The sequence below is a fragment of the Hippocampus comes genome, unplaced genomic scaffold (genome assembly GCF_001891065.2).
Source record: "Hippocampus comes isolate QL1 unplaced genomic scaffold, H_comes_QL1_v1.1 scaffold232, whole genome shotgun sequence".
NCBI classification, from domain to species: Eukaryota; Metazoa; Chordata; class Actinopteri; order Syngnathiformes; family Syngnathidae; genus Hippocampus; species Hippocampus comes.
This window is the reverse complement of record NW_017804902.1, coordinates 60,324-80,001: the sequence shown is the minus strand read 5'-3', so window position 1 is coordinate 80,001 and position 19,678 is coordinate 60,324. Positions and strand designations below refer to the sequence as shown.

The 19,678-nt window shown below is 47.4% G+C and overlaps 4 protein-coding genes across 5 annotated transcripts; 1 reads left to right on the top strand and 3 right to left on the bottom strand.

Annotated features, from left to right (window-relative positions):
* Positions 1-7,366: 7,366 nt before the first annotated feature.
* On the bottom strand, positions 7,367-8,024 carry LOC109523962 (growth arrest and DNA damage-inducible protein GADD45 gamma-like). The gene is made up of 2 exons (XM_019883488.1): positions 7,740-8,024; positions 7,367-7,637 (listed from the first exon to the last, which is right to left on the bottom strand). Exons 1-2 carry the CDS (start codon positions 7,838-7,840, stop codon positions 7,367-7,369), a joined length of 372 nt encoding a protein of 123 aa, XP_019739047.1. The 5' UTR covers positions 7,841-8,024.
* A 2,587-nt stretch (positions 8,025-10,611) lies between these two features.
* On the top strand, positions 10,612-12,543 carry LOC109523932 (growth arrest and DNA damage-inducible protein GADD45 gamma-like). The gene is made up of 3 exons (XM_019883426.1): positions 10,612-11,302; positions 11,392-11,599; positions 11,688-12,543. Exons 1-3 carry the CDS (start codon positions 11,154-11,156, stop codon positions 11,799-11,801), a joined length of 471 nt encoding a protein of 156 aa, XP_019738985.1. The 5' UTR covers positions 10,612-11,153; the 3' UTR covers positions 11,802-12,543.
* Positions 12,544-14,098: 1,555 nt separating this feature from the next.
* On the bottom strand, positions 14,099-17,285 carry nim1kb (NIM1 serine/threonine protein kinase). 2 transcript variants are annotated; one of them, XM_019883448.1, is made up of 4 exons: positions 16,617-17,285; positions 15,895-16,186; positions 15,447-15,715; positions 14,099-15,261 (listed from the first exon to the last, which is right to left on the bottom strand). In XM_019883448.1, the coding sequence occupies exons 2-4, from the start codon at positions 16,184-16,186 to the stop codon at positions 14,497-14,499; spliced, it is 1,326 nt and encodes a 441-aa protein (XP_019739007.1). In that variant the 5' UTR covers positions 16,617-17,285; the 3' UTR covers positions 14,099-14,496. The 2 variants fall into 2 exon arrangements, with proteins under 2 accessions (XP_019739007.1, XP_019738997.1); XM_019883438.1 differs by lacking the exon at positions 16,617-17,285 and having other exon boundaries at positions 15,895-16,371.
* A 50-nt stretch (positions 17,286-17,335) lies between these two features.
* On the bottom strand, positions 17,336-19,670 carry ccdc152 (coiled-coil domain containing 152). Its single transcript, XM_019883591.1, has 6 exons — positions 19,625-19,670; positions 19,346-19,410; positions 18,941-19,076; positions 18,627-18,754; positions 18,151-18,252; positions 17,336-18,030 (listed from the first exon to the last, which is right to left on the bottom strand). The coding sequence occupies exons 2-6, from the start codon at positions 19,382-19,384 to the stop codon at positions 17,905-17,907; spliced, it is 531 nt and encodes a 176-aa protein (XP_019739150.1). The 5' UTR covers positions 19,385-19,410; positions 19,625-19,670; the 3' UTR covers positions 17,336-17,904.
* Between the last annotated feature and the right edge of the window lie 8 nt (positions 19,671-19,678).

Sequence of the window (19,678 nt, the reverse complement as noted above, 5' to 3'; positions counted from 1 at the left end):
CAGCGCACACATGGACCAACAACCATCCGCGCTCACACTCACACTTACAGACAATTTCGAATGTGCTGACGGATCAACCTATGTTAATTTGCATTGCTTATAACTCCCAAAACAACCTATATGTTGTGAGTCGTTTGCTATCCCTCTTATTTTGAAATACTTGCAGTTCTGTATCCTGTATAACACATTCAGCCCTGGCTTGTAAGAGAGTTTAGTTTCAATTAGGAGACAGCAGTCATATCGGAAGGGCCGCTCTCAGGTGATCATCGTTGTGTTACGATGGTGGGAAAACGCAGAGTGGGAAGAGAGAAATGCCGGGCGTCACCTCAGGGTCATGACACGAGGTGCAGTGCCCACTGAGTGAGAAGGCCCCAGGGGCCTCAGCTCATGTAAGAACCCCCCCGCCCCCAACATAACACCATGTTTCATTTGACTGCCTCCAGACGCTTATGCTCAACATTGTGTAGACATGAAAAAAAAAAAAAAAAAGAATCACATTTGTCAGTCAGCACAGTGGAATTGTTCACTGCTATTTTTAAGACATGAGAGAACACTTTGTCAAGAAAATGTACGTGACCTTCTCACATTTTGTCTGGTTTGGAGGTCTCGAGTCCTGCCATTTAACATTTTGTCCGACTGCAATGGACAGTTCGGACTTCAAAAAAAATCATCGGCGTCGCCCTACTGACACTCAAGAACTTGCACACTTGCAAGAATCAAGACAAGGGTACAGAAAATCCTACTGATCCCCCTACATCCTGCCCACCACCTCTTCCAGCAAGTCCCTTCAGGTAAGCGCTACCGAACCACACGCACCAAAACCGGCAGACATTCCAACAGCTTCTTCCCTCTTCTCCAGCTGAGATCAAACTCAAATCATGCTCGCGGTCCCATTTGAACTGATATTTATTCATCACTGGCAGCATTCAGTTTGTCTTAAATGGAGGCCTCCTGCGTCTTGGACCAGAACCAATATCGGTTATCCGTTGAGCACGGCAAGGACTCGTTGCGTTGCCAGGAAGAAAGAATTCCCGAGAGGAAAATAAAGTGCCCATGTGGATGCCGGTCCCGTATGTTCGCTGATAAAACAGCATGTTTTCACTTAGGTCTGAACATAAACGGTCATTGAAGTCCAATAAACAGTCTGCCTGCAGTGGTTGCAAGAACTCGGAGTTAAATCACAAAAAAAATGATAGGTTCACCGTGAAATACAAGAAGAATTCTTTCAATCATGAAAGCATGTTATGGCTCATGTTGATGTGACATCTGCTGTTAATCTGGAAGAACAACCCGACTGACCTTTCTAGCTCGTTGGAATTGTAAGAGAAACTCCCATCCGTCATCCGCCCATTTTCGAGACTGCTTTTTTTTTTTCTGTTCAGGGTTGGGAGTAGCTGGAGCAGATCCCAGCTGACTTTGAGCTGTAGGCACGCGAATGGTTGCCCGTCATTCAAAGGGCACGAGGCAGACAGTCACGCTGGCATTCACACCATCACCCGCGTGGGAACCGAACCTGTGTTTGCGTATCGCTGAGCAAACCATTCCATGGACAAAAAACGTATTTAAACATTCTTAATTGTCGCACAGGTGAGAAATGAAGCTAAACACACACAAAAAAAAAAAAAAATTAAATGCAAGAATGCAAACCTGCAAGCTCAGAGTTGTTGAACCAGATGTGCTAACCGCTCAACCACCCGGAGAGCCGCAAACTTAATCAAGACGAAAGCATGGGTACCGACATTCGGCTCTAATTCTTAAACGATGAGATGAGACAAAGATGATCACAACCATCCAATGAGGATGTCAGGCAATAACGGGATACGATTCATTGAACGGCAATTTTCGCCCGCTCATAAATATATTCACTTATCCGAGCGCCGATGAGATAAGAATCAAATCAGGTGAAGCGTAATGACCGCCATTACTGGCGTGATGAGGACAACATCGCTGCGAAAGTCGATTACGTCTGATCGATGAAGGTACTTGCTCATTCAGGGACGTGGAAAGTACTTCTCGTTTGCATATGATGTAGGTCGTAATCTTTTGTCTCATCTTCCTGCAATCACCGCTGAATTACTTTTTCCAAACGTTTCAAAGGCATTAAATTGACAACAGTCACACTTTCTGTAAACACAGTTGGGATGGAGATGGATTGGGCCTCCTGTCTTTTATTTTCTTTTTTGGGCCAATTAAGTTGAACAAGGAGGAGTTGCGCAACAAGTGTTGAAAGTCTCGGGATGAAAACAGCAGCTGCGACACGACGCGTTAAAAGCCGAGCCACCTCATGACCACAAACATGCAAACTTGCTTCGAGTTACTTGGATCCCAGAGTGGAAAAAATAAATAACCTTGAAGAATGAGCCACATGCGACTTCATCAAGTCTTGGGACAAAGACCGTATTTTTCCGATCTGTTCTGCTCCATTTCCATGACAGTCAACCTGAGGTATAACAATAGAAAGTTGTAAAAAAAGAGAAGGCGGAATGAATGTTCCAAAGTCATTAAGTAAGACACCAAGAATGTCCTCTTCCTTGATGCGATTTACAGCAACTTTGTTTCGTTGGCTGAATCACCGCCGTCCCCGTGAGCCCATCTAGTCTTTCTCAAAACAATGAGGTACGTTTCACAAAAAAAATCAATTGACAGAGCATATCCGAATACATACGGCGTGCTTGATCCAGCTCGCTCTGGGGGGTCTCCCGGAGCTCCACGTTTTCTTTGATGGATTACGTTGATCGTTGCGGCATGCCTGATCTCATCTCATTCTGGTGTCACACAGAAATCTCTTGAAACTCGACTTCGCATAGCATATACCATCTTCTTCGTATTCATGTTGATTCTTTCCGGCCTCCCACCGGACTCATTCACATGTCTGCGCTGTCAAAGTACGTTTGACAGCTGCAGGAAGATTGTGAGACATGAAGAATTAAAGTACACCCTGCGCATGACAGATGACGAGATGCCGCAGTCATGCCAAACTGTTGACACACAATAGAAACCGGGGCCAGCTCCCGATTCTTGCTGTAATTGTCCTCCTTGTCAGCCTCAGAAGCAAGCCGAGGCAGCGAGTGCGATCTGCGATCCCGTCGGACGGCGTTATCAGACTCCGAACAGCAACGGCGGAATGAGAACGCTAATGATCCACGTCCTGCTCCAAATGAGGAGCAGATTGATGGAGCACGGCGAAGCTTTCGAGACACCGACAAGCGTGCATCAAGTCAGCGCATCATCTTGGCTGCTCGAGATTTCGAACCATAACAAAGTGTTTCTGTTCTGATCCGTACATGAATATTCATCGTTTCCTGAGTTTAATCCAGACGGCACAACAACAGAATATCTCCTCTTCATTTTTTTTTTTTTTGTCTCTTGACTCAATAGTCCAGGTGTCTCTGATATTCCATTTGATGCCTTGGTAACCCATCGACGGATTACGTACGGCATACAGGAATTTTAATGAAAGCAGTCAGGACATCATATTTTTTTTAGGTGGACTATGCACCAACTTTCAAAAAAATATATCGAACATCTCGATCAGGGGTGTCCAAAGTGGGTTGTGAAGGTCCTGCCTGCTCTCCAGCTCTCCCAGGAGCAACACACCGGAATCGAATCATCAGGATTGCTTGAAAGCTGCTTCAGAGCAGGCTGCTGATGAGCTGATCATGTGAATCAGCTGCGTTGCAGCCGGGAGGGATGCAAAACAGGCAGCCGGCGGCCCGCCAGGCCCGGAGACGAACATGCCTGATCGAGATGATTCGATTTTGCGCGGCCCCTTGACAAAATAACATGGAGTAAATTCATCACATTTTTTTCAGGCTAGGTCATTGCGTGTTTTGGGGAGATTTTCTTCGTGCTAATTTTAGGAGGGTTGTTCTACGAAGATTATAGCAACCATGCCGCATGAGGAACCTTTCACCACAAGATGGTAGTATTGGATCCCATAATACCAAAGAGCAGCTGAGCGATTCCAACATGCAGGATCTCCAAAGCGTCATTGGGTGGCGGCAAAAGATCCAGCAATCAACAGAAATGTGAAGCGTCAAATGAACTTAATTGAACGGATTTAGTATGATGCCCCAGAATTATTTTTAGTACAGGGGTAAAAGGGAAACCAACACATAATGACAAAAATATTGCAGGATACATTTTTCAATTAAGTAAAGAAAGTGTGTGCATCTTGAATGAGTTGGGTATTGAATGGATGTGTGACCTGCAGCTCATTTTGTGTCATACACCGTGAACAGAATTAACTCAGAGGAAAAAGGTTAAAAAGTCAACAGAGCCTAGAGCCATCTCCCAAATATCCAAGTGCATCGTGTTTATCGTGTCATCTTCCCCAACCCGTCAGTGCATCGAGCACTGAGTGACTCCTCCTGAATTTTTAACTGCAATGCAATGTACAGTGCAGTCCAGGCCATAAGTGGCATTCAAAAGGAAACAAATTGAATCGATTCTGAAATGGCTTCTGATTGTGCACATCAGTGAGATTTACACAACAATCCAAACACATTTCAAAAAGCAGCCCTTGCTAAGCAACTCGTTGAGATTATTAGCGAAAGGCAGCGACATAAATCAGAAAGCGCACTTGTTGTCACTCGGTTGAGATGAGGCCAAGCATGATCTGCTATCGGTTCAGACTGGATTTTTGGGGGGTAGAACAGATGATGTGCGTGCATCCATATGGTCAAGCTCGAGGCCTCCTTTGTTCCGTGACTGATGTGCCTCACAACTTTAAAGGCTTCCTCCTGCACTTGAAGTCCCCCCCCCCCCGCCACCCCCTTCTGTCGATCTGCTGGCCGAATGACGAGTCAGCCCCACGTTGATCTGGCAAAGTGTGCCTTTCGTTTTGTGCGCTCTGACCCCCGTGCTCCCCGGCCCCCGGCCCGAACCCGCCCACACCCGCATCTCCTCCTGCAGCCTGCACACTCACTCGCTCCAGACTTTGTGTTTGGGGTGAAAGGCACCGTCTCAAATGTCCAATGCAGCCACAGCAGCTGCTGCTGGACCACTCTTTTCTTTTGCACAAAAGAGGCGAGAGCTGCAGGGTCCCCATGCACCTTTGTTGGAGGCCCCTCCCCTCGTTTTTCTGCTCTCTGCGCCCATTGAAGAGGGCGCAGAAGTGTTGGCTGGAGCTTTTGTCCGACTTTTGTTTTGGCGAGTGGAGCTGTGGAGGAGGTGCGGAACAAGCGCATTTTGCCCCCTGATGTTTTTCTGCGGCGAACACCAACACGGACGCACGACGCAAAGCCATTGTGACGTTTGTGAGATATAACATGAGTACATGTGACGTTCAAGCCAAAATGTCAATCGTGGTTTTACGTCAAAGGAGAAACTGACTTAGTCACTGGCACTGTGCCAGATGGACATAACATCAAATGTTAAAAAGACAATGACGGGGATCCTGAAGAGGACTTTTTAAACAATCCAACATGTATTCTAACATGTTCGAATTCCAAATGCGAGTGCTTAATTGCTGTTATTAGTGTCCGTGTAATATCACTGCTGCTGTGTCTGTAAGAAACCATTGAGGGCCCCAGCCTTGCAGCTCTCAGGGGAACAGCAACAGCTGTGTGTGGGCTTAAGTGTGTGTGTGTGTGTGTGTGTGTGTGTGTGTGTGTACGTGCACTTCCGTGCATGCTTATGTGCTTTCATAGTCATGATGCATCATAATATTAGCATAGTTACCAGACGACCTCTCGCCTACCGATGACATCATCACCCTACAAATCTCTCATTCACAAAAAACAACCCCCCCCCCAAAAAAAAAACGCATTTAACGATATAACTAGTCCAAACATAGAGTTTTTACTACAAGTAAATCATATTCGAATCCAAGCTAAGTGTGGCAGCATGTGCGTGCTGGCTTACTGGCAGTGAGGAGAATTTGTACATTGAATCGTTTACTTGAATAATTAATTAAACCATTCAATTTGATATATTAGTGATGCCTGAAACCACGCGGGCCGCGCACACGCGCACACACACACACACACACACACACACACACACACACACACACACACACGCACACACGCACTGAATGCAGTCCATCAGAACCATCTGCTGCAACTCTCTCGCACATTGAAAAGATTTTTTTTGGGGGGGGGGCGACTTTTACGTTGAAGGGACACTTGAGAAGCAGCATGCGGCTGCAGCAGCAGACCTCGTCGACGGACCCGGTTGAGGAAGAGGGCAGATGGGAACGTTTGCAAAGAGCAAGACTTGAAGCCAACACGCCTGTTACGTGGAGAGCCGCGCGAATGGACAGCATGAAAGCGGGCGCTGAGTTGAAATGTGTTGAAAGTGGGTAGGATGGGGAAACATTGACATGAATAACCACGGTACGAGATCGGAGGTGCGTTCATGTTCCTCAAACAACATCCACGTATATGGATGAATTGCCCGAGCCTTGGTCGTCACTGCTCTTCATCCAGCCTCTCCTTCTTCTGCTCATTAAAGTGAAAAGCAGATGGAGTGAGTGCCGGGTGGGTTGCCGAGGAGATTGAAAGTGCTGATTGCGTTTCAGCTGGTCCTGCTTTGTGTGTGACGGTGGGGCGTGGAGACGACAGCAGCTGTTGACTCGGCAATGGTGACACAATGCTCCAAGGTCAGTTTGGCTTTGGAGTGTGAATTCAAAGTGGCAAAGGACTACTTGCAACAGAGAAAATAAAGCACGCGTGCCAAGTCCAACTTTTTTATTCAGATTTAACACACTCATTTTCCAATGATATCTGATTTTTTTTTTCTTTTGGATTTTCTTTTCAAGTGACATACGCTGAAGTACAATTCTTTAATATTTAGCGTTCATTGAATTCAGCCGTATCCTAAAGTGAAACCTTTAGGGAACAGGCATGGGTTCTTTTTTTTTTCCAATATTTATCTTTTTTTTTTTTTTGTCATTGTTAAACTTCTAAAGTGAAACCTTTAGAGAATTAAGACCATTCTGGAAAGTGGGAAACATTTTGGCCGACTGCAACTGTTGTGGTGTTGCTCGGCCAAGAGGCCGTGGTTAAAAAGTCCCTTTTTAACAAGTCCTCTTCCTTCAGCACCGCTTCTTCTCCTGCTGCGCGTGCTTGGACGAGCGACACGTGCTCCTCCGCGTGAAAGCGCGGCACGCACGCACGCGCCGCTTCTCCTTCCTCTCCAAACCTCATCCGCACAAAGAATGAGGGTCGATGCGTCGCTCTTGAGGCATACCTGACCTCATTCGCACAAAGAATGAGAGTCATCTTGGCATGGACGGGACAAGAGGCGACGGTGGCGCGGGGGGCCCCCCTCGGGCCGGCGCCGCGCCGCCCGGATTGGGAGTCCTCCTCAGGACGGCCTCATCCGGCGCATCGGGATGAACGTTTCCCATCGACGGGAAGCTTCACAGAGAGGAGCCCGATCCCGCGTCAGCAAGTTTTGCAGCCGACTGATGAGCTGTACCAACCGTGATGAGGACGCAGTGAGCATCTTCGAGCTGCTCCGGCTTGTCGGCAACAATCTCAGCCAGACGCTGCAAGTCGCTCACTCGGACGATGCTGATGTCGTTGTCGAAGCAGAAGGACTGGATGAGGGTGAAGTGGATCTGCAAAGCGATGTCACACTCGAAACCCTCATCCACGGCCAGCACGCAGAAGGACACGCTGTCCGGGTCGCTGTTAAAGCATTGAACAAAAACACAGACGGTTGGCTGTTTCAACTGATAGGGTGATTCGAAATACAATCTGAGACGTTCACTGAAAGCGACTCCAACTCACTCAGTCATTATTTTGGCACTTTCATAGACTCCAACGGTGAGTCGAGCCTCGCTCTGAGCACAGAGCAGGGCTTCCTTCAGAGATTTTCCAGGAGACTGCATTTTGGTGAGGTTCTTTCCAAGACAGTTCAGTCGATGATGAGCGGTTTTTGCTTCTCTCAAACACGCCGCAGCCTTTTATACGGTGCCGGCACACGCCGAGTGTCTGATTGGCTCTGTGGTGCACAATGGCTACAACAGACCCGCTGCCCTCCGCCTGCCTCTGGGACGTGTGCCTTTAGAACTCTTCCAAAGTCCGTCCGGGCAGCATCCTTTGATTGAAAGGATCAGATGGAGAGACTTTTTGACCTTTAGATTATTTTGGAATAATGAAACCACACAAGAGAGAAACCCTTTTGTCGAAGCTCTGACTTTAAAAAAAAAAAAAAAAATCAAGGTGGAGGTTGCGGATGTTTAAACAGTCAATTCTGAATGACATTTTTAGATGACTTGATGTATAAATGTTTGATAAATCTGATGGGAAAACTTGGACGACACTAATAATCCATTTTAGGGTCATCATGCCTTCATCGACTGCAGGGATTTTTTTTAAAAGAAATATTTGAACATGATTAGCTGTCATAAAGAAAATACAAGTGTAACTTTAAATTGGCATGCCCTCTTCATGATGAAGGCACCACGCAGAAGTGAGTCATGTTGCAGGTGCAATTGGATGCATGCATCTCTGAAGTCCTCATTGTGAGTAACAATTTCACTCTTATTGCTTTGAGGAGAAACGACACCTCACATCATTCCACTTGCCCACATTCCAGTGTAGGCAGCGTGATGGCCAAATCAACTCAAGTTTTCAAGTCATAGTAACTTTAGATGCTTTTTGGACGCCAGGGCTGTGCGTCTTAACACATTTGTAAAAGCAATATACAATTCATATTGTTCATGCAGTGTTGCAGCATTCAAAGAGTCAAAGAAAAGGAAAAAAAAATCTCCTAACACAAGAATGGTCTGTTTATTGGCAAGTCGTTTCGAGAAAAGATGCCGGTGGCTGCGTCATCAAGCAAACCATGTCGAGTGTGACTTCTCGGACTTTAACTTGTCGAAGGACGTGTTCGCTTGTACTTTGCATAAGTGAAATGCGGCGGCACGCGCCGCTAGTTTGCATACGTAAAAAGCGACCTGCAGTCGAGGCGCGTGGCATCTGGAGATATACCTCCCAGTCTTATCTCCCCGTCTGCATCCATCTCCATGACGACCGAGCGGCGCCATCTGTCCCCCTGGGGAAGGTGAAGGGGAGGGTGGACAAAGGAAGTCGGCCAGCACCTGCTGCGCGCTCGGGCCGCACACGAGGCACTTTTACATTCATTCACCTACGAAGTTGAGAAAGTGCATACTCAACAGACGTGCGACTCCTTTGTTGAGTCTGGATCATCAAAGGGTGCTGTAGTGCAGATCAGGATCGTTAAACGCTTCCGAACGTCTTTTTTTTTTAACTTTTGTTCTCAACTGTAGATAATTCTAATTATTATCCAATGAGCGCGGGGAGTTGCAGTGGGTCACCGTAGTTCGGCGGCTCATCCCCAAACCAACACCTGTCGCGCTACTGCCGGTCGAAGCATCCGAGAAAAGCAGATGTGCCGCAAGCCACAAAGGATCGTATCGATTTGCACGCGCCAGACCCGTGGCTGCGTGGCCATCAAATGCTCAAATAGCCCCCAGCATGTGTTTGACTGAGCGTCTGGAAGCCTGCGCCAACTCGCAACGACGAGCGCACAAGCGGGACAGAAAGTGAAAGGTGCAAGTTTGCAAGTAAACACTTTTTGTTGCTGCAATAATGTCCCGATAAGCGCCTGTTGTCGCAGAAAACACACGCTCAACCTTCTTTTACGTATATGTTGACAGTGTACACACATGCGGGCGATTTTATCACCGCGTTTGTGCGCCCATGACAGGTCCGGCACTTTGCATTGTAAAAGTCTGGACATGCAGCAAACTGACTGTGGCCTCTTTGGCATTCAAATTGAATCGCAACTCAGACGGGGCAGCAAACTTGTGGACAAAAGGTGCGTGCGGCGCCCCGGGTGGGGTTTGACCTGGGTTTAGGAAGGGGGGAGTTCGGGGGCCCATCGCGACACTTCTCCATCTGCCGTTTTGACTTCAATTGCACAATGGAGCGAGCATCCCTCCTCTTGAGCAATGGCAGCACGCCTGATGACGTTTCGGATCATGACGCACGCGCATATATTTTTTTAAATGCGAGCAATGGGATTGAAATGAGTATGCGGCAATACAGTCATCCAAATTCGAATGACATGAACTCACACAAAAATTAAAAAACATTTTGCTGAGAAGTGAGCAACTTTCCTTCAAAAGTTTGAGCACGCCTGATGACGTTTTGGATCATGACGCACGCGCATATATTTTTTAAATGCGAGCAATGGGATTGAAATGAGTATGCGGCAATACAGTAACCCAAATTCGAATGACATGAACTCCACACAAAAATAAAAAAAAAACATTTTGCTGAGAAGTGAGCAACTTTCCTTCAAAAGTTTGCAACTTGAAGGTTTTCCCTATGTGGGATGAAATAATAATAATGAAATAACAAACCGGCAAAGTTTTTGTTGTTTTTTGGGAGGGGAGGCACAGCTGATGATCACGTGGTCTGCGTGACCCCTGCAGCAGCAGCAGCACGCACAACGTTCTGGCACGCGCTGCTCATTTGCATTTGTATGGGCACTGTGATAATAGAAGGCTTTTCTGCACACACAAAAGGGCTGCTTTATGGCCAGCCCAGCCCCCGAGTCCACAGATGGCAGCGTCCACCTGCCCTCATGTGCGTGGGCTGCTGGGTGGGGTGGGGTTTTGGATTTGCACACTTTCTCTACGCTGCTCCTAAAAAAAATTAGGCAAACGAAGCTTTATGTTTGTCTTTCTACTTCTGAGGAGGATTCCTCAAAAGCTTCGTTTTTGCATCATCTTTTTTTGACGTGAACGATGCGTGTCTGCAAGAAATCTTTCACATGGAATTCACCGAACCGTCGTCACGTGGTCCTTCTTTTGTAAGTTGCACAAAAGAAGCAGCACGCTTTGTTTTTTGTTTTTTTGGTTTTTTTGCGTGCCTAAATTGGGCTATTTTTAGATTCAGGCCAGGCTGCCGCATCCCGGAGGGGGAGCGTGCGTGGCTCGATGACCACCATCAATCTGCCACGAGCCAGAAGTGTGACAATGGCATTATCATACCAATACACGCTGCTGCGGCCAATCAGGGAGCAGCTCATTCAAAGCCTCGCACGAGCGGCTCTGTATAAAAGGGGCAAGCCTCTCCTCCGAGGGCACTGCTCTTTCTGCGGATCTACTCCACGCAACTTTTCTTAGATACTCGAGCTTGTCAGGAAACTCATCATCGTCATTCATCGTCATGACTCTTGAGGAAGTTCTGAGGCAGAAATCCACCGAGGCCGAGCGTGCACATTGCACCGGCAAAGCCCTGGAAGAGGTGCTGGTTACCGCCATGGACAACGACGCCCTCACCGTGGGAGTGTACGAGTGCGCAAAAGTGATGAATCTGTAAGTATTTTAGCGACCGGCAACTTTGCAAAAACTTCCGAGGACATTTGGAGACGGTGGTTCACTGTCTGCCCCGTTTGCTTTAACAGCGACCCGGACAGCGTGTCCTTCTGCGTGCTGGCCGTGGATGAGGGTTTCGAGTGTGACATCGCTTTGCAGATCCACTTCACCCTCATCCAGTCCTTCTGCTTCGACAACGACATCAGCATCGTCCGAGTGAGCGACTTGCAGCGTCTGGCTGAGATTGTTGCCGACAAGCCGGAGCAGCTCGAAGATGCTCACTGCGTCCTCATCACGGTTGGTACAGCTCATCAGTCGGCTGCAAAACTTTTGGGTGAAACGGGAGCAGGCGTCTGAATTCCGTCTCCTGTTCTTGCCTAAGCAGAACCCGGCGGACGGGGCTTGGGAGGACCCCTCTCTAGAGAAGCTGCACCTGTTCTGCGAGGAGAGCCGGCGTCTGAACGACTGGGTCCCCGAGGTCAGCCTCCCCGGACGCTGACGCGGGATCGGGCTCCTCTCTGTGAAGCTTCCCGTCGATGGGAAATGCTCATCCTGATGCGCCGGATGAGGCCGTCCTGGCTCATCCCCGGATACTCCTGAGGAGGATTTCCAATCCGGGCGGCGCGGCGCCGGCCCGAGGGGCCCTCGCGCGAACGTCGCCTCTTGTCCCGTCCATGCCAAGATGACTCTCATTCTTTGTGCGAATGAGGTCAGGTATGCCTCAAGAGCGACGCATCGACCCTCATTCTTTGTGCGGATGAGGTTTGGAGAGGAAGGAGAAGCGGCGCGTGCGTGCGTGCCGCGCTTTCACGCGGAGGAGCACGTGTCGCTCGTCCAAGCACGCGCAGCAGGAGAAGAAGCGGTGCTGAAGGAAGAGGACTTGTTAAAAAGGGACTTTTTAACCACGGCCTCTTGGCCGAGCAACACCACAACAGTTGCAGTCGGCCAAAATGTTTCCCACTTTCCAGAATGGTCTTAATTCTCTAAAGGTTTCACTTTAGAAGTTTAACAATGCGGAAAAAAAAAAAGATAAATATTGAAAAAAAAAAAAAAGAACCCATGCCTGTTCCCTAAAGGTTTCACTTTAGGATACGGCTGAATTCAATGAACGCTAAATATTAAACAATTGTACTTAAGCATATGTCACTTGAAAAGAAAATGCAAAAGAAAAAAAAACTTACGATAATGTTTGGAAAATTAGTGTGGTAAATCTTAATAAAAAAAATCACCTTAAATTACAATATGGGCTTGTGTGTTTTCCTTTCCCTTGGAGGACAGAGTAAGGTCTCAGAGAGGAGGAGTGAAGGGCTTTTTTTCCGATAAAGTTAGAAACTTGTCTGAAAGGGGGGCTCTGGTCTGTCATCTGCTCACTGTTGCCCCCCCTTCAGCACAAGACATGAAAAAAAAAAACACACCCCTCCCTCACCACTCATCTAATCTGCATGTGTAAAGACACAATAGAGCAGCTCCGGGCCTGTCAGATCCAGCAACCCAGACAGAGCCCCTATTGTCTGCCCTGCAGATGTCTCCACAGCCACGCTACGCCATCTGCTGTTCCTGCAGGAGGGGGTCGGCCAGGGCATGGCTGAGAGGGGAGGAGCAGAGGCTTTAATGTGCTCTGCTCGGGGCTGGGGGGCATTGGGTTTGGCTCGAGCTGGTTTGGGCCGGTCGTGAAAAAGAGAGGGGTCCCGACCGCGCAGCATCTGGTGTCCTGCCAGCTGCGGTTGGGACAATTGTTGACTCGCAGGAACTTGCTGAAACTTTGGTAAACAGGCCATACGAAGACCCCCGTTTGAACACCGTTTGCGTCAGGTATACGCCCCACATTGACCCTCATTCAGCAACTCCCCATGATCCTGTTCAGGATACGCGGTGTTGAAAATGGATGGGATGGAGATATCAATGAAGAGGTGTACGACTATTTTTCAGCTCCTATGCGTTGTTTCCAAGCTAAACTAATTCATGAATACCAATCAAACCACACATGTAAAAGAATTCCTTTTAAGAAATTCACAGAACCAATGATATTATTTTAGCACTCATATATGGACCCAAATGATTATTATATGCCAGCGTAAATCAAATCAAATTAAATCCATGTTCGAATTCATGTCGTATGCAGTTTGACAAGGCTCTTCATCAAATCTCAAAGCGCCGACCCCTGTCACGATTTGGTTTGGGACCAACAGGTGGCACTGTAGGACTCCCCCTGCAGCTGCACACCTGTTGGTTGTTAGGTAATTAGTTGTATAAAAGGGACTCCCACCCGACCACTCATTGTCGGGTCATTGTTGCTGTTTGCTACTGTCATGTTTGTTTGTTTGTTTGCTGCTATCAGATTTCTTTCAGTCATGTTTCAGTTACTGTTATGTTTTAGCTTCAGTCGTGATTTTTGTTTTGATACTTTGGACTGTGTTTGTTTTGGATTTAGTTTTCTCTATGTTTTAATACAATTTGTCAGGTACACCCTGCTCCTCTCAACCTGCCTGCTTTTTGGGGTCCACCACCTTGCAAGTTGCAACATGACAACTCCATTGACAGCAATTGCGGCTGTTGGCGAAGGTACAAAAATGTTGCCTTCACGGCAGAGTTCGTCAGGGTTCGTTGAAGGTCGCGAATGACCACGAATCCTTTGTCAACAGTTTTATTGTTATTTGTTCTTGTTGGCGACCTTGAACGAACCCTGGCAAACTCTGACGTGAATGCAAAATTCACTGCCTTCAAAAACACTGGGAATTGTTCGCCCCTGAGTGGGATAGGGGCTGATGACCACGCGATGAAAAACACACCGGGGTGGACCTTGTATTTTTTAGATATATTGACTTAAAAACAAGTAAAAATACAGCAACATCGGAGAGGATGTGGAATCAAGGAAACAGAGAATTAGAAAATGCACATCTCTTGTATTGTATTGTAAGTTATCCCCCCCAAAAAAACCTTATGGGGACATTTTTGAATAAGAGTCGTTTAACACATCGAGATGTGAATCCCAGGGATTAAAACCTCGAATTCTGAACTTTTGTCTCAAATTCATATTTGATGTGAAACCCAAGTGCTTTCGGCGTAGAACAAAACCAGAGGAATTGACCGTGCCGTTGCAATACCTTTGGGCGGGTCTGTAGAAAAACGATTGAAATCAACAGAAACACAAAACTGGTATCAGTCCAAAGATCCGCTGAACGGAGATCTTTATATTATGAAAGCACGCAGAGTTTGGAGGTGTGCCTGAGGCCCCGGTATGCTCGAAGTCCCTCCCGCTTGGGGTCCCTCACCATCCCTCGAACCACCGGCAGACTGTCACAGCCCCTCCTCCTTTGCGCCCGGTGCAGCAGGATTCGATAGACCCCCGTAAGGGGGCTGCGGCAGTTATTCAAATGATTGTTCAGCAGGTGTGCCGAGGTAAACCCCAGCTTCTCCAGGGAGCACCTGACCTCCTCCGTCTCCTCCTCCTCCACAAGGTCTCTACTTTCCGAATCCGACAGGCCTTGCAGTGGGCTGGCTGGTTCCGGAGATGCCAAGGACCATGGGAATTCCACAGGCAATAGCCAATCGCAACCCAGCATCTGGTCAACGGCACAACGCTCAAGGGGATCTGCCTTTAAGATGCCCCTGATGAGCCTCTGACAGGGGCCGGGAACCCAGGGGGGGATACTGTAGGTGCCCTGGATGACGCATCGCCTCAGCTTGCCCATGGTTTCGGCACGAAACGGCATGGTGCCGGTCACCATGAAGAAAAGGAGGACCCCCATTGCCCACACGTCCACGGGAGGGCCCAGGTAGCACTCGTCCCTGAAGAGCTCCGGGGCGGCATACGGGGGCGAGCCGCAGAAGGTGTCCAGCGTATCGCTGCGCTTGGAAACCTGCGTGCTGAATCCAAAGTCTGCCACCTTCACGCAGCCGCTGGCGGTGAACAGAACATTTTCGGCCTTCAGGTCTCGGTGGACGATGTTATTGTTGTGCTGCAAGGAAAATCATGACAGCTGCTTTTATTTTTGAAGGGTGAGAATTTTATTACGACAAACCGTGGGAAGCTAACCGCCGTAACGAGGTTGGACCGTCGTGTAATTTCATGTTCGCGCTTACGTTTGATCTGAAAGTCAAATATCTCGAACAATGGTGAGTCATGCTCACTGCACCGACTCACCATATATTTAATGGCTGAGAGAATCTGGGAGAATGTGATCTTGCTGGTGTTGTCGGCAAGTTTTCCCTCATTGCAAATCTTGTTGTGGAGGTCTCCGCCACCGGCGTACTCCAGCACCAGGTAGAGGCGGCTCGGCATCTCCACGACTTCATAGAGACGGATCACGTTGGGGTGCTGCAAGGAGTTCATGCTGCCGACTTCCCTGGAGAGAAGTCGCTGGGCCTGGTTGTCAAATCTCGTCTTGTCCAGGATTTTAAGGGCCACTTTATCTGGAAGGACAAGTGATGAGACTTCAAACACACCACATTGAAGCGTCCTTAAACAAGATATTGAAGCTGCACTTGCTACCGATGCGGTGTCATCATTGAGAAGACAGTGTCAAAGCACTCCCAGTACCGTATAGAGTACATCACAAACTCACAACATTGAGATCACTGTTGATGGGTACCTTTTGTGAGCGCATGAAAAGCCAGTTTGACTCTGGAGAAGGTCCCGTGGCCAATCTCTCCTCTGACTTTGTAGAAGCCGACCCTGCGGCCGATGACCAGTTCCTTGATGGTTCGGTCGTCCTTGTGCATGTCCATCGTGAGCTTCTGCAGCGGGGTAAGGCACAGCGGGCCATCTGCTTCCTCACCCTCCGGTTCGGGGTCTGAGCTGTCGGTCAGGCTGTAAAGGCTGTGGTGGAGTTTGGGGCTGGCTACCTGGATCTGTCCTGCAGGCATCTTTGGTGATGCTTTCATCTGCAAACCCATCATAGTCAATTGTAAAGAGTAGAGCCAACAACTTCTAAATCAAGAGTGAATCACTGCAAAAAGTAAAAAGGAGCGTACAGGATAAGTTTTGTGACCAAGTACAGTGTATGACTAAATGTACTTTGTGCGCGCCAATCTCCTTCATGAACTTCGGCGAGTCTGTTGCTACTTTCGCAATGAATATAAATATTTGTGCACCAGACTTGCGCACAAATACTGCACGTCGATACGTCTCTTTCTCTCTATGTAACCCATTTGTTATTATCAAAGCTATTTTTTGTATGTACTTAAAAAATGGACAGCAGACCGCAAATGTGCCCCAGGCTGTCGTTTGGACACTTCCGCTGTACACATAAGTATGACCAAACAGTGACACGCAGATTGATGCAAAGCCTTCATAAGAGATGCATGTTCTTACCAAGTTTCCAAACTGCTGGTGGGCATCAAAACACAGCTGCGATGTCCATTTTGGGGGGGTAACACGAACTGCCGACCTTGGAATCGTTACCCATCACAACGCTCCGATGGACGACAAAACTCTGATGAGGAGGAAGGCTTCTCAGGCCACACCCCTCAGCTCCACCCATCCGTTCGCTTTTTGCCTCATTGAGGGAAGATGTTTTAATTCTGGGGTCATGAACTTGAGTGCTCTTTCAGTTTGTCCCAACCCTCGAAAAAGGCTGATATCAGCTCACAACAACAAACAAAAAATGAGGCGCGACCGCATTCACGGCAAATGTGATAGCGGTGAATTGTGGATGCTTTCTGTGTGTCGCGCGTGGCTGTGTCGCATGTGGCGACAAGTGATCTACTCGCTTTTGGGAGATGAAACGTTACGCAACCTTCTTACAAAATGTTCCTGGTGAGATTAGTGCTGGGCTCCCTCTCAAACGCTCGTCTGAGTAGCACAGATAATGAGATTACAAAGCGTCGTGTCAAAGCTTCACCAGGAGGAGCTTCTCCATTCAGGTGTTCCGACACGGCGAGCAGTAAAGCGGGCACACCTCGACTCTCAAGCGTCTGAATTCCTGGAAAGGTGAATTAGAAAAAGACAAATAAAGCATCTTCGCTACTGGCTGGCAACCAGTCTCGGGTGTTCCCTGCTTCTTTCTAGCTCACCTGCAACCTCAATGAGGACAAGCACAATAGCAGAAAGGATCGAATATCATCATAAAAATATCACGATGAGTTGAACTATGCATCCATACGTCCATTTTCGATCGTGTTCACCCTGTAAACCACGTGTGGCAAACTCAAGGCCCGGGGGCCCGTTTCGAGTTGAGCTAACTCCAAGAAATTAATCATTCAACAAGTGGACGTGAATTAACTGTAGAAAAGATCAACAGAGTTGGTTTGTTGAACGGCAATCGGTCTCGTGTTTTTCGACTTAGTGCTCCTCCTGCCTGCCCTCCACCGATTGAGATGTCTGATTGGATTAAAGCCTTAGGCAGGAATACAGCCTGTGTTGAACTGCGATCTCAGTGCACTGGTCACCTGCCAGCTTGGCAGTCAAACAGCAAATCGAGGTATGACAGGACACAGTGCATTGGAGACGATGATCCTGTTGGATGACCCCGTGAGAAAGTCAAATACCGGAATTCAACGAATCCGGAAATGTTAACACCCAGGACACTCGCAGTTGCGCGGTGTTGCTTGAACCTTCGGAAGTGACAGGGCAGCAGCCTCCTACTAGCGCTTAAAACAATTTAGGTTCTTCTTTTCTTTGAACGGCTGCAGAGGCTGGCAACACGTTGACTGTCCTCCAGCTCTTTGACTCTCTGACGTAGAGCCTCAATCTCCTTGTTCTTTTCTTCCTGCATGAACTGCAGCTTCTGACGGACAAACAAGCACAGTCAAAACAAACAGGCAAGAGTTGACTAAAGGGCCAATCAATCACTGCGTGGGAACCTGAATGTCGCTCTCTCAGCAGAATCACAAAAATACGCGCTCACCCTCTTGAAGAAATTTTGTGCGGATATCACGGAGTCGTGTTGCTGTTGCTGCTGCTGGCTCATCTGAGCAGTATTCTGCATTCTCCCCAACTTTTCACCAAACTACAAAATAAAATACGCTTGGCACATATGAAGCGACATCATTCAAAACCAAGGCATGACAGAAGTTCTCCATTGCTCAACTTTAAAGCAACATTTTGACGATACACTGCCTTATAATGAGTAGAATAGCATCGCTGCCATTGCACCAAATCATACAACTGCAATCGGCGGTAGGCGAAATCCGTGAGGTAGTCCGGGTAACCGCTCCTGAAGTTTTTCTTCCTACTTTAGAAAGACTTGACGAGTCGACCAATGTTCTACATAGATTATGCACTAGTGCCTGCTGCTTTGGATCTGTATTTATTACTTTGGATGCTGGTCCGAAAAACTAAAAACAAACAGCAGCACCGACGGAGAACCAAAATGTAATGGACCTCAATTTGCAGCTTCAGAAGCTCGCTTTGCTGTTTTCTCTCCTGGTCCTTCAGCTTCCTGTTCATCTCCTCCAGATCCAGATCCTTTTGAGCCAGTAACTTCAAAACTTCAGCCTCTTTGGCTTGTACTGCAATAAGACACATGCCGCCCAAATATTTTTTTTCAATTGAACTTGCCACACTGAAAATGTTTATGGACAACAACAACAAAAATACAGTTTGGTGCTATTCACAATGTGAATTTAAGAAATTAAAAAATAAAGTTTAAAATGAAACCAATTCAATCATGTGCGAGTAATGATGACTGCTCTTACTTTGACCCAAAGCTTCTTTGTGGGCCCCCTCAACCTGCCCCTTGCAATCTTGAATGGCAGTGTCTAGCGCCCTCTGGTGGTTGTCTTTGTGTGCTTTCATTTCCCCGTGCAGTCGTTGGATCTCAGCCTCCTTATCCTGATGATTGAAAAACAAGATACATCACACAACCACACATATTGTTATCAGTTCAAAAAAAAAAATCACAAAGCCATCAACATCAATGACCATAATCAAGCCCAGTCCCGTGCAGTCGTTGGATCTCAGCCTCCTTATCCTGTTGATTGAAAAACAAGATACATCACACAGCCACACATATTTTTATCTGTTCCAAAAAAAAAAAAATCACAAAGCCATCAATATCAATGACCATAATCAAGCCCAGTTTCACTCAATTCAAACGTTACCTCTGCTGCTCTGATACTCTGTTGCTGCAAGATTGTCATGTTGCTCTTCAGCGTCTCATTCTCGACTAGTCATGAGAAAATAGAGATTTGCGTCATTATTCTTGTATGGGCCATACTGTAACCTGAGTTTTGTTGTGTCATAGACAGGACACGAACAGTAAGCAGCAAAAAAAGAAAAGTAATTGGGGATACTTCCTACAGAAATGAAGTGACATCATCTTGGACTAGTTACAAATATGTAACACTACTGTCCTAATTTAACACAAGTACTAGTGTTACCTCTGAGGTTGCACTGCTCCTGAAAAGCCTCCTGCAGCTTGTTCACTGTGGCAA

Excerpts from the sequence above, each read along its gene's own strand:
- LOC109523962 (XM_019883488.1), bottom strand. The coding sequence starts at position 7,840 with ATGCAGTCTCCTGGAAAATCTCTGAAGGAAGCCCTGCTCTGTGCTCAG. Across the intron at positions 7,638-7,739 it reads AGTGCCAAAATAATGACTGA|CGACCCGGACAGCGTGTCCT; the intron begins GTGAGTTGGAGT and ends ATGCTTTAACAG.
- LOC109523932 (XM_019883426.1), top strand. The coding sequence starts at position 11,154 with ATGACTCTTGAGGAAGTTCTGAGGCAGAAATCCACCGAGGCCGAGCGT. Across the intron at positions 11,303-11,391 it reads TGCGCAAAAGTGATGAATCT|CGACCCGGACAGCGTGTCCT; the intron begins GTAAGTATTTTA and ends TTGCTTTAACAG. Across the intron at positions 11,600-11,687 it reads CTCACTGCGTCCTCATCACG|AACCCGGCGGACGGGGCTTG; the intron begins GTTGGTACAGCT and ends TTGCCTAAGCAG.
- nim1kb (XM_019883438.1), bottom strand. The coding sequence starts at position 16,201 with ATGATGGGTTTGCAGATGAAAGCATCACCAAAGATGCCTGCAGGACAG. Across the intron at positions 15,716-15,894 it reads TTTTCATGCGCTCACAAAAG|ATAAAGTGGCCCTTAAAATC; the intron begins GTACCCATCAAC and ends TTGTCCTTCCAG. Across the intron at positions 15,262-15,446 it reads TCTCAGCCATTAAATATATG|CACAACAATAACATCGTCCA; the intron begins GTGAGTCGGTGC and ends TTTTCCTTGCAG.
- ccdc152 (XM_019883591.1), bottom strand. The coding sequence starts at position 19,384 with ATGACAATCTTGCAGCAACAGAGTATCAGAGCAGCAGAG. Across the intron at positions 19,077-19,345 it reads AGAGTATCAGAGCAGCAGAG|GATAAGGAGGCTGAGATCCA; the intron begins GTAACGTTTGAA and ends TTCAATCATCAG. Across the intron at positions 18,755-18,940 it reads CAAAGAAGCTTTGGGTCAAA|TACAAGCCAAAGAGGCTGAA; the intron begins GTAAGAGCAGTC and ends GTCTTATTGCAG.